We start from the raw sequence: 12,547 nt of genomic DNA, 5'->3' as shown, positions 1-12,547 counted from the left end.
GGGGATGGCCCAGTAGCAACCCTGGGTTGGAATTTGTGGGCTATACGACCCGTAAACACGAACTGTCAGCCCACAAGGGATGCCTGTTATGGGGAAGCAGGGTGGTTGTTCCCCAGCCTCTGCACCAAAAGGTCCTCACAGCCCTACATGAAACACACCCAGGGAGGGCTGGACACAGGAATCCCAAGGGGATAGCAGAAGGGTGAGGCCCATAGAGCAGGAGGAACAGGTAAGGGAGGCAGAACTAGGAAGTCCAGAAGTGACCCCTGAGGCTGAGCAGCCACAGAAACCAGAACCACGACCGAGTGGACCAGCAGCGCCCAACCCAATGGCTCCGTCAAAGCTGGCAGCCCCGGAACCAGAACCAGAACCAGTAACCCCTACCAAGAGACACCCGAGACCACAACGCATACGTAGGCAACTAGCATACCTCAATGACTACAAATGCTAACCTGGGCGCAACGGGAACTTAGAGGGGAGGGGTGTTATGTACTAAGCTTGGATCCTAGAACAATAGGCAAGTAGGATCCTAGAATGCAACAACTGATTGGCCTGGAGGAAAAGACCAATCAGGCTCCAGGAGGGAAGCAGAATCAGCCAATCAGACGGGACTCATTGTGTAAATAATGTATATAAAAGCCTAGGGTTTGGGGGGCAATTCAATCACTGTTTTACAAGCTGCAGTAAAAAGCATGAAATCACTACAGGACACCGAGTATATTTCATGGATTCTCCTTCTTTGAAGGTTTTTAAGCAGCGGTTCTCCTGCCAACCTAGCAGTTCGAAAGCACGTCAAAGTGCAAGTAGATAAATAGGTACCACTTTGGCGGGAAGGTAAACGGCGTTTCCGTGCGCTGCTCTGGTTTGCCAGAAGCGGCTTAGTCATGCTGGCCACATGACCCGGAAGCTGTACGCCGGCTCCCTTGGCCAATGGAGCAAGATGAGCGCCGCAACCCCAGAGTCGGCTATGACTGGACCTAATGGTCAGGGGTCCCTTTACCTTTAAGCAGAGGTTGGATGCATTAGTTGAGATTCCTGCATTGCAGGGGGTGGACTAGATGTCTCTCAGGGTCCCTTCCAACTCTACGATTCTGATTCCAAGTGCTTTAATTTTTCAAAATATATGACTGTGGCATACTTGCTCGAAATATTATTCGTGTGCTCAGAAGCACATTATCACTTTGATTCATCAAAGTTGTTAGCACATATGAGAAAGGGAGACACCTAAATCAGTGTTCCCTCAACTTGCTGCCCTCCATGGGCTTTCAGCTATCAGTCACTCTCAGTAGCCAATGCAGCCAATGGTTAGGGAGCTGGGAGTGCTAACCAATTCCTAATTGCAGGGCTGTAGAGAAGTTTAATCCAAACTCCCAGACCACTTTAATTCATTTGATCTGGAAAGTCGGTTTTTTTGTTTTTTTAAAAAATGCAACTTATATGAGAGATATTGTGGGTGGGGTGGGTAAACTTTTTACTTTGAACATATTCACTCCAGTCTTAACTGAAGCGAAAATCCCGTTTGCTTCCAGCTTCCCCCAACCTCACCCAAACACCCTCCTGCAAAAATGTGCTTTGGGGGTGGGAAAAGAACGCCCCGGTCCTTTCTACCTGAAAAAGCAAGTTGCAGCCTTTCCCAGAGCTGGACGCTAGGAGGAGCTCTAGCAACTACCTTAGTTAAGCCATCCACCTAGAGGCGTCCAGCCCACGCCGCTGTTAAAAAGATTTTAGTTGGAGAAAAACAAACTATTATTTAAAAAAATAAATCCCGACTTTTCAAAAAGGGGAGGAAACTACAAATCTTGCTTTAAAAAACAAAAACAGGCGATTAGTTGTGATAAAAATCAACCCTATTACAATTTAGAGGTTTTATATAATAAAGTTATTTTTTGTAAAAAACGGAAACCTCAGTTTTAAGGAAGATCTTTTTTCCACCTTAAAGACTGCGTGTGTGCGCAAGGTAGGAAGATCTTCACAACAGACTTTCAAATGCAAACGCGGTTGGTGCAAAACAACGGAGAATAAAAGCGCCCCCCGCCCCGCAAAAAAACCCCACACCCAAGGTAAAGCAGCAATTTCTTACCTTTAAATTTGGAGCAACCGAAGAACAAAAATACCCTCCCATCCTATGAAGCTGCTCTGGAAGCCGGAGCTTAAATAAAATTAAAATTAAAATCATTCTGAGGTCAGCCTGCAGGTGGTCAGAAAATATTTTTATTACCTTCATTCATTTGGTTGGAAGAGGGGTGTGCGCGTGTATCTGTGGAACACACTCATATACACCACCAAGTGGCACAGAGCAGAGATTAACCAGCTATAAAAAAAGCAAAACCTCAGGATGCCTAAAACTTCAGAAGTACATCTTAGACACAAGGGAGCAAATGGCATTTTAAGGTTTCCCTGCAAACGCCTTGATTTAACTTTCCAAATATATTCATCTTTAAAACAAAAAAAGCAAGCTTTGAGATTACTTGGGAGTAAGCTGCTTTGCTGGTGGCTTCTTCTTCTTCTTCTTCTTCTTCTTTTTTTTTTTGGAGAAAACATGTTTGGGATCAGGGAAAGCAGACTGAGTTTTTCCTCCTGGTGTTGAGAAAATTTTCTACAGTTCTCTGTCCCTTTTCCCTGCTGATGGATCCCCTACAAATAAGAGAACCCATGTTAAAAAGTATTGGGTGATGAATTAAACTCTCCCACCCCAAGGGAACTCTGGTTAAGCAGTTGGAGTGAGCAAATGTTTTGCCTGTATCTTGTGATAAGTTCAGTCTTTCCACAAAAGGTGTAATGTATAAAAAAAGTTAACATCACAGATGTTTCAGGAATAAATCTTCACACATCAGTTATTGGATTTAGAAGTCTCAAAGAATACTCTCCTAACATCCTGACCCAATGCTTATTTAACTCTGATCAAGCGAGCAGCCGCTCCAAAAATGTGTATAATAAGAAACTTTACTTGAGAGTAGCCACTTTTGTAATTAGTGAGTTGGATTCAGTGCTGGCTCTGCTTAGAGTAGCCCCACTGAAATCAATGGACATGGATACCCTTGGTCCCTTAATTTCAGTGGGTCTTCCCAGTTAAAACTCAGATGGATATAATCCCAATGAGATCTAACTCCAACAGGGAAGGGGAGTTTTGAATCTGGCTGCGAACTCTGCTTGATACCAAGTCTTTAAAAATTGCCATCTATAGCCAGTCTTTTTCAGGGTTGAGTTGTGAAGGTACACACACTTCAACATTTCTTATAATTGGACTTTTTATTAAGATTATAAATTTAAACAAATCTGAACAGTTTTACCCGGTGATATACAATTCAGTATGCACACACACAAAAATATACAGAGATACAAAGAGGGGGAAAATAATGCTTAGGGGCGCGTCATTTAATACACACAGTGCTTTAATGTGAAAGCTGGATGGCAAAAGCAGAAAAATCCACCTTTTTACAACAAAAGGTTCTTTATTTTCTCCCTTTAATAAAAAGAACACAAAGTTTATTTGAAAGAAAAAAAAGAATAGGGTTACAGAAACACAGACCTTGTTTTGCACATAGGACCAAACAATTGCTGGTTGCATCAGGAGAGTTCAAAATATTTTGAGAAGGGGGAGAAACAAACCACCCACCACATTTAAAGACATGAAAATAGTGTTAACACATTTACTTGTGGCATTCACACACACACACATTTGGGGGGAAGGGAGGGAGGCAGGACCTGTGAGAGCGCTATGCATGATGGGTAAAGTAGTTGAGATCTCATCACTCCCCACCTTTCCTCCCCCAAACTTTTTTTTTTAAAAAAGAGCAGTGTTGGACAGAACTATATACTTCAAGGAATGGCAAATAATACAAAAGGGGAAAGAGACCCTCACATGAAATTAGGCTACATATACCTAATCACATCATCCAGATTCCAACCAGGAAAAGTTGTACACTCTGTTGATGTTTTCAACTATTTTTTTTTATGTTAGCAAGTTTTTATTATTATTTAGAGGGGGAATTTCATAGAACTGTAAAGTTGGGAGGGACCCCAAGGGTCATCTACTCCAACCTCCTGCAATGCAGAAATCATAGCGAAAGCATCCTTGACAGATGGTCAAGGAAGGAGAGTCCACCCCCACCCCCGTCTGTTCCACTATCCCAAAACTCCTATGAACCCCTAGCAGGAACTAGGAAGAACCACCCCACCTTCCCCTTATAAGAACTCAAGTGACTACGAAGGGAAACAGCCCAGCCCCATAAAAATGTGTCTGTTTTGGGGGACAGGAAGGGGAAGAAGAAAAGCTATAGAAACCCACCCCTTTTAAAATGCATTTTGGAAAGTTTAGATTGCTAAAGAAACACAGCCAGTTTTCTGGTTTAAATGTTTTTTAAATAATAATTATAATAATAGTAATAGTAATAATAGTAATAATAATAATAATAATGCATAAAAGCCCCCCATTCAGCCCATAGTTCTGCAGACTATTCTGGGCTCAGTTGAAAAAGGCAACGTGTCAAGTTCTACAACACTTCTTGTGGGAGGGAGATAGGAGTTGCTTCAGGTATTGAAGTTCTCCCCTAATTTTGGAGAGTCACAATTCAATGGCCAGAACTACCTTTTCCCTAGAGCACTTTAACCTCAGGTGTAAACTCTTTTCTCTCACACACAGCTTATTCTCCTTATCCATCTTTTCACCTCCTGCATTCCTCCCCTCCCCACCAATGTGTTTGGGGGGCAAATAAAAATGAAATACAATAAAGCCTGGAAAGAGTTAAAGAAAAAAAAAACGAAACAACTCAACACCATCCAGGGGGTGGGGGGAAGACACAAAAGAACTCTTGTTGTTGTTCTTGGGGCTTTTTGTTTAAATAGGTACTATTTCTTCATCATCTCTGGAAAAATAAAGGCGCAAGAATCTTCGAAGTAAATTCTATGGTACAATTTAGAAAAAAAACAAACATTCGCTTGGCTTGTCAACTGCCCCAAGCCACCCCCCCTCCCCACAACTTCAGTCTTTGTTTCAGGGTCTCCCCAACCTCCCCACCCCCACCAAAAGAGCCAAGCAGCAGGCATTTCTTCCTTCCCGCCCCGTCGGATCTTTCCCCGTCCCGGCTAGAAGGCCACGATTGCCCGCGTCCAAGCCCCCAAGCTGGCCAGCGCCTGCTTGCTACACAGTTGCCCGTTCAAGGGCTGCTCCGGGTCCGGCTGCGGCGTTTGCTGGGGCGTCTGCTGGTGGTGGGTTTGCTGCTGCTGGTGGGCTTGGTAGGGGTGCTGTTGCTGCTGCCGGCTTACCAGCCCGGTAAAACCGGAGCCGAAGATGGAAATCAAGTTGGAGATGTTGGACGAGTCCTGGGGAGGAGACGCCGTCGGGGGCGCCGTCAGAAGTGGCGGCGGCGGCGGCGAAGGAGCCGTCGGGGGCTGCTCCGCGCTGAAATCCTCGAAGCGGGCGCGCTTGGGGCAGGGAGCGAAGGCGGGGTGAGACGGAGGAGGGGGACCGCCACCGCCCACACCACCAATGGGGGTCGCCGTCCCCACGACGGACCCCCCTCCTCGTCTCCCACCGCCTCCTGCTTCTTCTTCCTCCACGGCCTCGTGACCAGGGTAGTATTTGCGCTTGTAGCCCGGGCTGGGGGGGACGCCCATCACCGCGGCGCCTGGGCTGCTGCCGCTGCCGCAAGGACAGGGCGAGCAGCAGTCCTGGTGCAAGTAGCCGTTCTCCACCGTGGTCACCACGTGCGTGTCCAAGTCCAAAACAGTGGTGCGGCTGGAGCAGTGCGGAGAGGCGGAGGGGGACGGAGCCGGGACCAGCCCCGACGGCACAGCAGAGCCTGTGCTGGCGCTGTTGCTTCCGCTGGAGAAGTCGCAGCTCCCCGGCACTGCGTAAAGCAGCCCGGGCGCCGGCGGCGTGGCGGCGCGGTGGTAGAAAGCCAGAGGAGAGTCCCTGCAGAGCCCCGAGAGGGTTGCCGGGGGTTGAGCGGGCGGCATGAGCGAAGGCAGTCCGGCCAAAGGTTCCTCGTCCTGGGCGCACCCGGACATCTCCAGAGCAGACTCGCCGCCCCCTCTAGCCAAGGCGCAGCCCCGCAGCTGCCCGTGCTGGAGACCGTCGTCCGCCTCGTCGGCTGCCTCGACGGGCAAGTGGAGAGGGCTGAAATCCGCCGAGATCTCGCCCAGCGAAGCGGGCGTGCCTGCTCCTCCGACGGGCGACATGGCCAGGAGCCCGCCTTCCTGGGGATGGTGGTAGTGGTGGCTCTGCTGGCGGCGGTAGAGCTCGGCGTAGCGCTCGCTCAGGTAGAGCTGCCGGGCGTTGCGGAGCACATAAGAGACCAGGAGGTTCTTGTGCAGCTTGATGCCGCCGCGCTGCGTCCGCGAGCTGTGGATCTTGCGCAGCGAGAGGCTGATCAGGCTCTGGGCGTCCAGGGCGCACTCCATTCCCGTCCCCGGGCCCACATCCACCCCGAGCCCGGCCTGGAGCGGGGCTCTCTCTCCGTCTTAGCAGCCCGGCGCACAGCTCACCATCCCCGGGCAGGCGCAGAGCCGCACCCCTCCTTGCGCGCTCTCTCTCTCGCGCTCGCTAGCTCTCCGCCCTCCACTGTCGGCCGTACTTGGTGAATGCAGCGGGCAATAAGCCCTTGCTTAGCCGACCCCCGCTATTTATGCACCCTCTTCGGTACCGCCCCCCGGCCTATGGGAGCACGGTTTTCGGCTCGAGTGGCGGCCCGCGCCCGCCCCGCCGAGGACCAGCCGGCCAATGGAGGCGCGGCGGTTCCTTTGTGCTATTCAAATACCTAGCAGGCTTTTTTGGCACGGCTGGAAGGTTCTCTGGAGAGAGAGAGAAAGAGAGAGAGAGAGAGACGCGAGCGAGCAGCGGGGAAGCCGGGCCAGCGGGGAAGCCTGGGTGGGATCAGAGCCCCCGTCGGGGTGCGTTGAAAGGTCCCGATCCACGGATAGCCCTCCACCCACCTAGAGTGTGCACGCTTCCCCGGACGCATGGCTCCCCTTCTCAGGTGAGGCCCTCGCCATGTGGACGGAGGGCGAGGGGGAGGGGCCTCGGAGGGGGAGGGGCCTCTGGAGCCAGCGATCCGCCTCCGTTTCTCTCTTCCCGTCCGCTTGGCAAGCAGGTGCAAAAGCGTTGGCACCAGAATGGCTCAAGAAATGAAAAAAATATTCAAGGGATGAGTCCAGATCCTGGAAACAAACAAACAAACACAATTAGAACCTTAAAAAGATTTTTTTATAATAAAAATGAAAGTGATTCTCTAGGGAATATCATCATTATAATTTACTTTGTATTGCTATTTTCTGTGCAGGTACATGGCAAACAATTTGGAGTGCGCCAATACTTTATTCTAGAGTAACTTAAGTTGCATTTTCCTTCAAAATCCATTGTATGTAACAAAGCTCTGGCACTGGAAACCGCAGACCATACCAAGTGCAGAAAGCTGGATTCAAGACACCCTGCAAGTAGCAGTTCATGAGGCAGGAGAGCGGGGGAATTAAAGAACAAGACTTCCAAAAGATATGGAGTGACTTTCTGGAGCTCTTTGTTGAGGACTTTCCAAAAACTGGAGATGTAGGAAGCTGCAAGCAAAGGAACTCATGGACCCCAAAAACTTAGCTGGGCATAAAAAGAGTCTTGATGGATCATGTTGAAGTGGGCCCACTTGGTCCAGCATTTTGTTCTCACAGTGGCCAACCAAATGCCACAACAGGAAATCCAGAAGCAGGACCTGAGTACAAGAGCCCTCTTCTCTCTTGTGGCTTCCAGCAACCGGTATTCAGAAACATTTATTGCCTCTGACTATGGAAGCAGAACATAGCCATTGTGGCTAGTAGTCCTCTCCACGAATTTGTCTAATTCCCTTTGAAACCCATCCAGTTTGGTGAGCATCACTACTGCCTGAGGGAGTGAGTTCCATAGTTTAACTATGTGCTGCATGAAGAAGTACTTTATTTTCTATGTCCTGAATCTTCCAATGTTCAGCTTCATTGGATGTCTATGACTTCTAGTGTTGTGAGAGAAGGAGAAGAACTTTTCTCTATCCTCTTTCTCTGTGCCTTGCATAATTTTATAAACTTCTGTCATGTTTCTTCTTACTCGTCTTTTCTCTAAAGTCTAAACTCCCCTTATAGGGGAAGCAGCAGGTAAGGGCTCCTCAGAGCAGCATCAATACACACCTGTCTTCATCCTAACTTGAACATAACACCCTGAACAATGTGTTGTGCAATGTTTCAGATGATTGCATGGCAAACAGGAAAATACTGTAATAAAAAACCCACTATTTTACAGAGGAAGAAAACTTTTGAGGAATTAGAGGGCAGATTTTGGCACTACCTCAACATTCTTCCTGGGATGTCTTCCTCTTTAGGGTGTGCTGACATCACAAATCCAAATCAGAGTGAGGGGCTGATTTCTAAACGGACAAACATTTTTCTCCACACTCAGAATGAGCAAACACTCACTCTGAATGGGAAAACTTTTTTGCCTCCCTTACCCTCTGGAAAATTGGTGAAACTGCACAGCATGTTTTCAAGGGGAATACCCTTTTACAAAACTGCCTTTGTTTCCGAGCGAGACTATTCTCTCCGCTTGCACTCCTGGCTGTTGCGGCTTACACCCACATATTGTGAGAGTGCAAGGCATGTACAGTTTCCTACATGGAAGTGTTGGAAATGCTTCTAGTGTGTGCTGACTCTGAGGACTTTTGGCCCCCCTGAGGGTGCAACGCTCTCCATCTTTATCCATATTTAAGGAAGCTAGAATCTTCTGTAAAGCCACCCATTTGCTGGCCCGGACTGTGGCTGCACAATATATACTTTTTCCCGACCAATTGCTGTGGTGCGTAAATCCTTCTGTGCAGTTGTTACCAGCAGCTAAGTATTAGGGCCTTATGAATGAGAAGCTATATTTGTGTTGTTGTTGTTTCCAGATGTCATTCTAGACGATCAAGTCATTTTGACAGTTTCCCCCAAGGAGAGCAAAGATGTCTTAAAATCTCTCTTCCCAGGCAGAGTCTGAGGGGTGAAAGACCATGGCTTTTTATTTTATTTTATTAACCACATCTGCTAGCTCTGTGTTGGCAAGATCCTTCACATTTCCCAATATTTTCTTTCGGGATATATTATCCTAAGAATGCAACCCTGTCCGTACCCTGCCCCCCCTTAAGCTCCATTGCATTGATTGGCTATAACTCTCTAGAGCCCACAAAGTGCTTTTTTAAAATAGATTGTGGCCTAAGAACAGTAGGCTTAAGAGGAGACACCTGGTGTGATTTACATTTTGAGGGGCAACTCCCCAATTTTCACTTTTCAAAAGGATCTGTGAACCAAAACACAGCTATCCTTTGAAATTCACACTTCTCCGAATTTTGCCAAACGAACATTAAAAACGGTGCATAAAATGCATATATTAGCAAAAATAAGATATAAATTTGCACTATGCTCGGGAAAAATAAGACCCAAGCATGCCTTATGTAAGGGAAATGCTTTTGCTAATAGGTGTGCATTAGGCAAAACTGCAGACAAAATGGGTGTATATTAGGAATAAGGCAGACTAAAATGCTGATGACTTTTTTAAAAAAATGCAAACTGATGTAGTAACGTGGCAAAGTGATCTTAAGGCAGGAAAACTGAGGGACAGAGGGAATTCAAAATGGGAAGCTTCTCCGATCTTTAAATGACTGCTCTAACAGATTAATTGGCTTCCCAGTGTACAGGTTCTACTCACACGCAAGCTGGGTTGAGTTCGTTCTCCATTTTCTCCACACCCTGCATCATATATATATATGGGGGGTCCTATATTTCCCCCCTAAAGTGGTAAGCCCCAAATGTTGCAAGCTTTTCCTTGCAGTGGAGTTGCTCCAGTCCACCTGTGAGTTAAATTAACACAAAGATTTTTAAAGATAATTCTTCTTCTTCTCCTTCTTCTTCTGGTGCTGCATGTGGGAATTAGCTTACCAGTGCCAGGATATTTTCTTGGTGAATGGTTCCCTTCCCATAACATGAGTGAGTACAACCTTATCAGCCATGCTGAGTAAATTATCACTAATCTGCCAGTGTATAGGCAGTGTATGTTAAGCACACGTTTCACCTCCATTTATCACACCGACTGTAATGTTTGGATCTTGCTTTCCATTCAACTCGCACCTTACAACTCTTCTCTCCTGCATGCCTGCCTACAAAGATTTCACTTCACCTATCCAAAGAAGTGGGCTTGAGTCCATGAAAGCTTATGCCTGTTAGCAGGCGCATTAGCCTTTAAGGTGCCACAGGATTTTTTTGTCATGTTCCAAGTCTGGTTAGTCACACCATCACAATATTTGCATTTAGGTTTTCAGTTCCTTTGCTGATGATCCCTAACATGGAATCTGCCCATTTCACAGCTGGGTAAACTGCATTATTTATTGGGTTATCTTCTGTGATCCAAAAATCTGTGCGGCTCAGACCCCCATCAACATTCACTGATATGTCTTTATATCAGTGTTGCCTATTCATCCATTTTATTGAGCTCTTTTGGGGGCCAAACTTTTTTCTTTTAAAAAAACTAAAAACAAAGACACCTACTCTTCCCCTGCAGGTCCCAGGGTGGGTTACAACAGCGCTGTATTAAAAACAGTTAAAACAAATTAGAGTTGCAGGAATGGGGTTTGACCTCCTTCCATTGTGAGAACGGTCCAGTTCAGTTCTTTCTCTTTGCTTCCTGTTCTTTAACAGGACCTTAACACTAGTACTGGTCAACATCCAATGAAACTGAATGCTGGAAGATCCAGGACTGATAAAATGAAGTTCTTTTTCATGCAGTACAGAGTTAAACTATGGAACTCCTTCCCACCAGAGGCAGTGATGGCCAGCCGCCTAAGTGGCTCTAAAAGTGGATAGGACAAGCTCATGGAGGAGGAAGGAGAAGGGGTATCAATGGCTACTAGCCATGATGGCTATGATCTGCCTCCACAGCTGGAGGCAATGCTTCTGAGTCCCAGTTGCTGGAAACCACAGCTGGAGAGGAGAGGGTTGTTGAGCTTGGGTCCCGCTTGCAGGTTTCCCACAGGCGTCTGGTGGACCACTGAGAGAACAGGATGCAGAACTAGATGGGCCATCCACAACTGCTAAGCTTTCTCAGTAGCCTTTGCTGAGCAACTTTGTCGAAAGCATTTTGACAGTCCACATATACAATGCCTACCAGATTGCCTTTCCTTTGGGGAAGGGGCCAAAGAGTACAGTGGCACCTCAAGCAGAGTACAGTGGCACCTCGTGTTACAGACGCTTCAGGTTACAGATGCTTCAGGTTACAGACTCCGTTAACCCAGAAATAGTACCTCGGGTTAAGAACTTTGCTTCAGGATGAGAACAGAAATTGTGTGGCGGCGGCACAGCAGCAGCAGGAGGCCCCATTAGCTAAAGTGGTGCTTCAGGTCAAGAACAGTTTGAGGTTAAGAACGGACCTCCAGAACAAATTAAGTTCTTAACCCGAGGTACCACTGTACCTGCTTTGCATGCAGAAGGTTTGATCCTGGCATCTCCAGGTAGGACTTGGAAAGACCTCCCTGTCTGTAAACCTAGTGATGGTCATTGCTGACAATATAAGCCAGGTGGACCTAACATGTGACATGTACAAGGCAGCTTCCTCTGTTAGCTAACCCAGCCCATCATCCAGAACTATGAGGTCTAGCATCTCAACAAAGGTAACTCCTGAAAGCCTGTAAATCCACTGCCAGTCAGTGTCAAGCAATAGTGAGCCAGGTGGACCTGTGGTCTTGATATAGAAGGCAGCTTCTGTGTTCCTACGATGGGAGGTGTGGCAGGATCCTAGTCCTCCTGCCAGAGCTCAGCTCTGGCACAAACTTGGATCCAGGGTGCTGCAGGCTGTCAGGAAAAAAGCGTGCTCTGAGATCCTCATTTGACTGCAGCTGTTGCCTCCTCCCCCTGGGTCACCAGAGGCCCCTGCAGGAAGTCCCTCTGCAGTGTGACAGCTGCCCTGCTTCCTTCCCAAAGCTGGAGTGTCTGCTGTTAGCTGCCCTCATCCTGCACCCTCCCAGTTGAGCGGTGACTGTATCAATTTCCTGACTTTGTGTGTGGTGATAACCATCTCCTGGCTCTGTCGCCCAGGTCCCTTCTAAACTCCCCAGGTTCTCTGATCCGTTCCACCCTTCCTCATGATCAGGACAGCACATATTTTCGCGTGTCCGTAGGGGTGGCGCCAGTACAGTGGTACCTCGAGTTACATACGCTTCAGGTTACAGACTCCGCTAACCCAGAAATATTACCTTGGGTTAAGAACTTTGCTTCAGGATGAGCACAGAAATCGTGCTCCGGCGGCGCAGTGGCAGCAGGAGGCCCCATTAGCTAAAGTGGTGCTTCAGGTTAAGAACAGTTTCAGGTTAAGAACAGACCTCCGGAACGAATTAAGTACTTAACCCGAGGTACCACTGTAATGCAGAAAATGCAGTTCAGGATTTAAGACTCTTAGTTCCCTCCCCCCTTGATTGCTACTTGTTCGTAGTTATTTATTTACTGATTTATTGCATATCTGCTCCACCTTTTGCTCCAGGGAGCTCATTTAGAGGTCCCGGGTCCTAAG

The 12,547-nt window shown here is 47.6% G+C and overlaps 1 protein-coding gene across 1 annotated transcript; it reads right to left on the bottom strand.

Moving 5' to 3' along the window:
- Positions 1 to 3,789: 3,789 nt before the first annotated feature.
- Positions 3,790 to 6,659, bottom strand: IER5L (immediate early response 5 like). Its single transcript, XM_081848558.1, has one exon. The coding sequence runs from the start codon at positions 6,400 to 6,402 to the stop codon at positions 5,086 to 5,088; it is 1,317 nt and encodes a 438-aa protein (XP_081704684.1). The 5' UTR covers positions 6,403 to 6,659; the 3' UTR covers positions 3,790 to 5,085.
- Between the last annotated feature and the right edge of the window lie 5,888 nt (positions 6,660 to 12,547).

This window comes from Podarcis erhardii (genome assembly GCF_964252035.2).
Source record: "Podarcis erhardii genome assembly, chromosome: Z".
NCBI classification, from domain to species: domain Eukaryota; kingdom Metazoa; phylum Chordata; class Lepidosauria; order Squamata; family Lacertidae; genus Podarcis; species Podarcis erhardii.
Note: the sequence above shows the minus strand (reverse complement) of the source record. Positions and strands in the feature narration are given on the sequence as shown.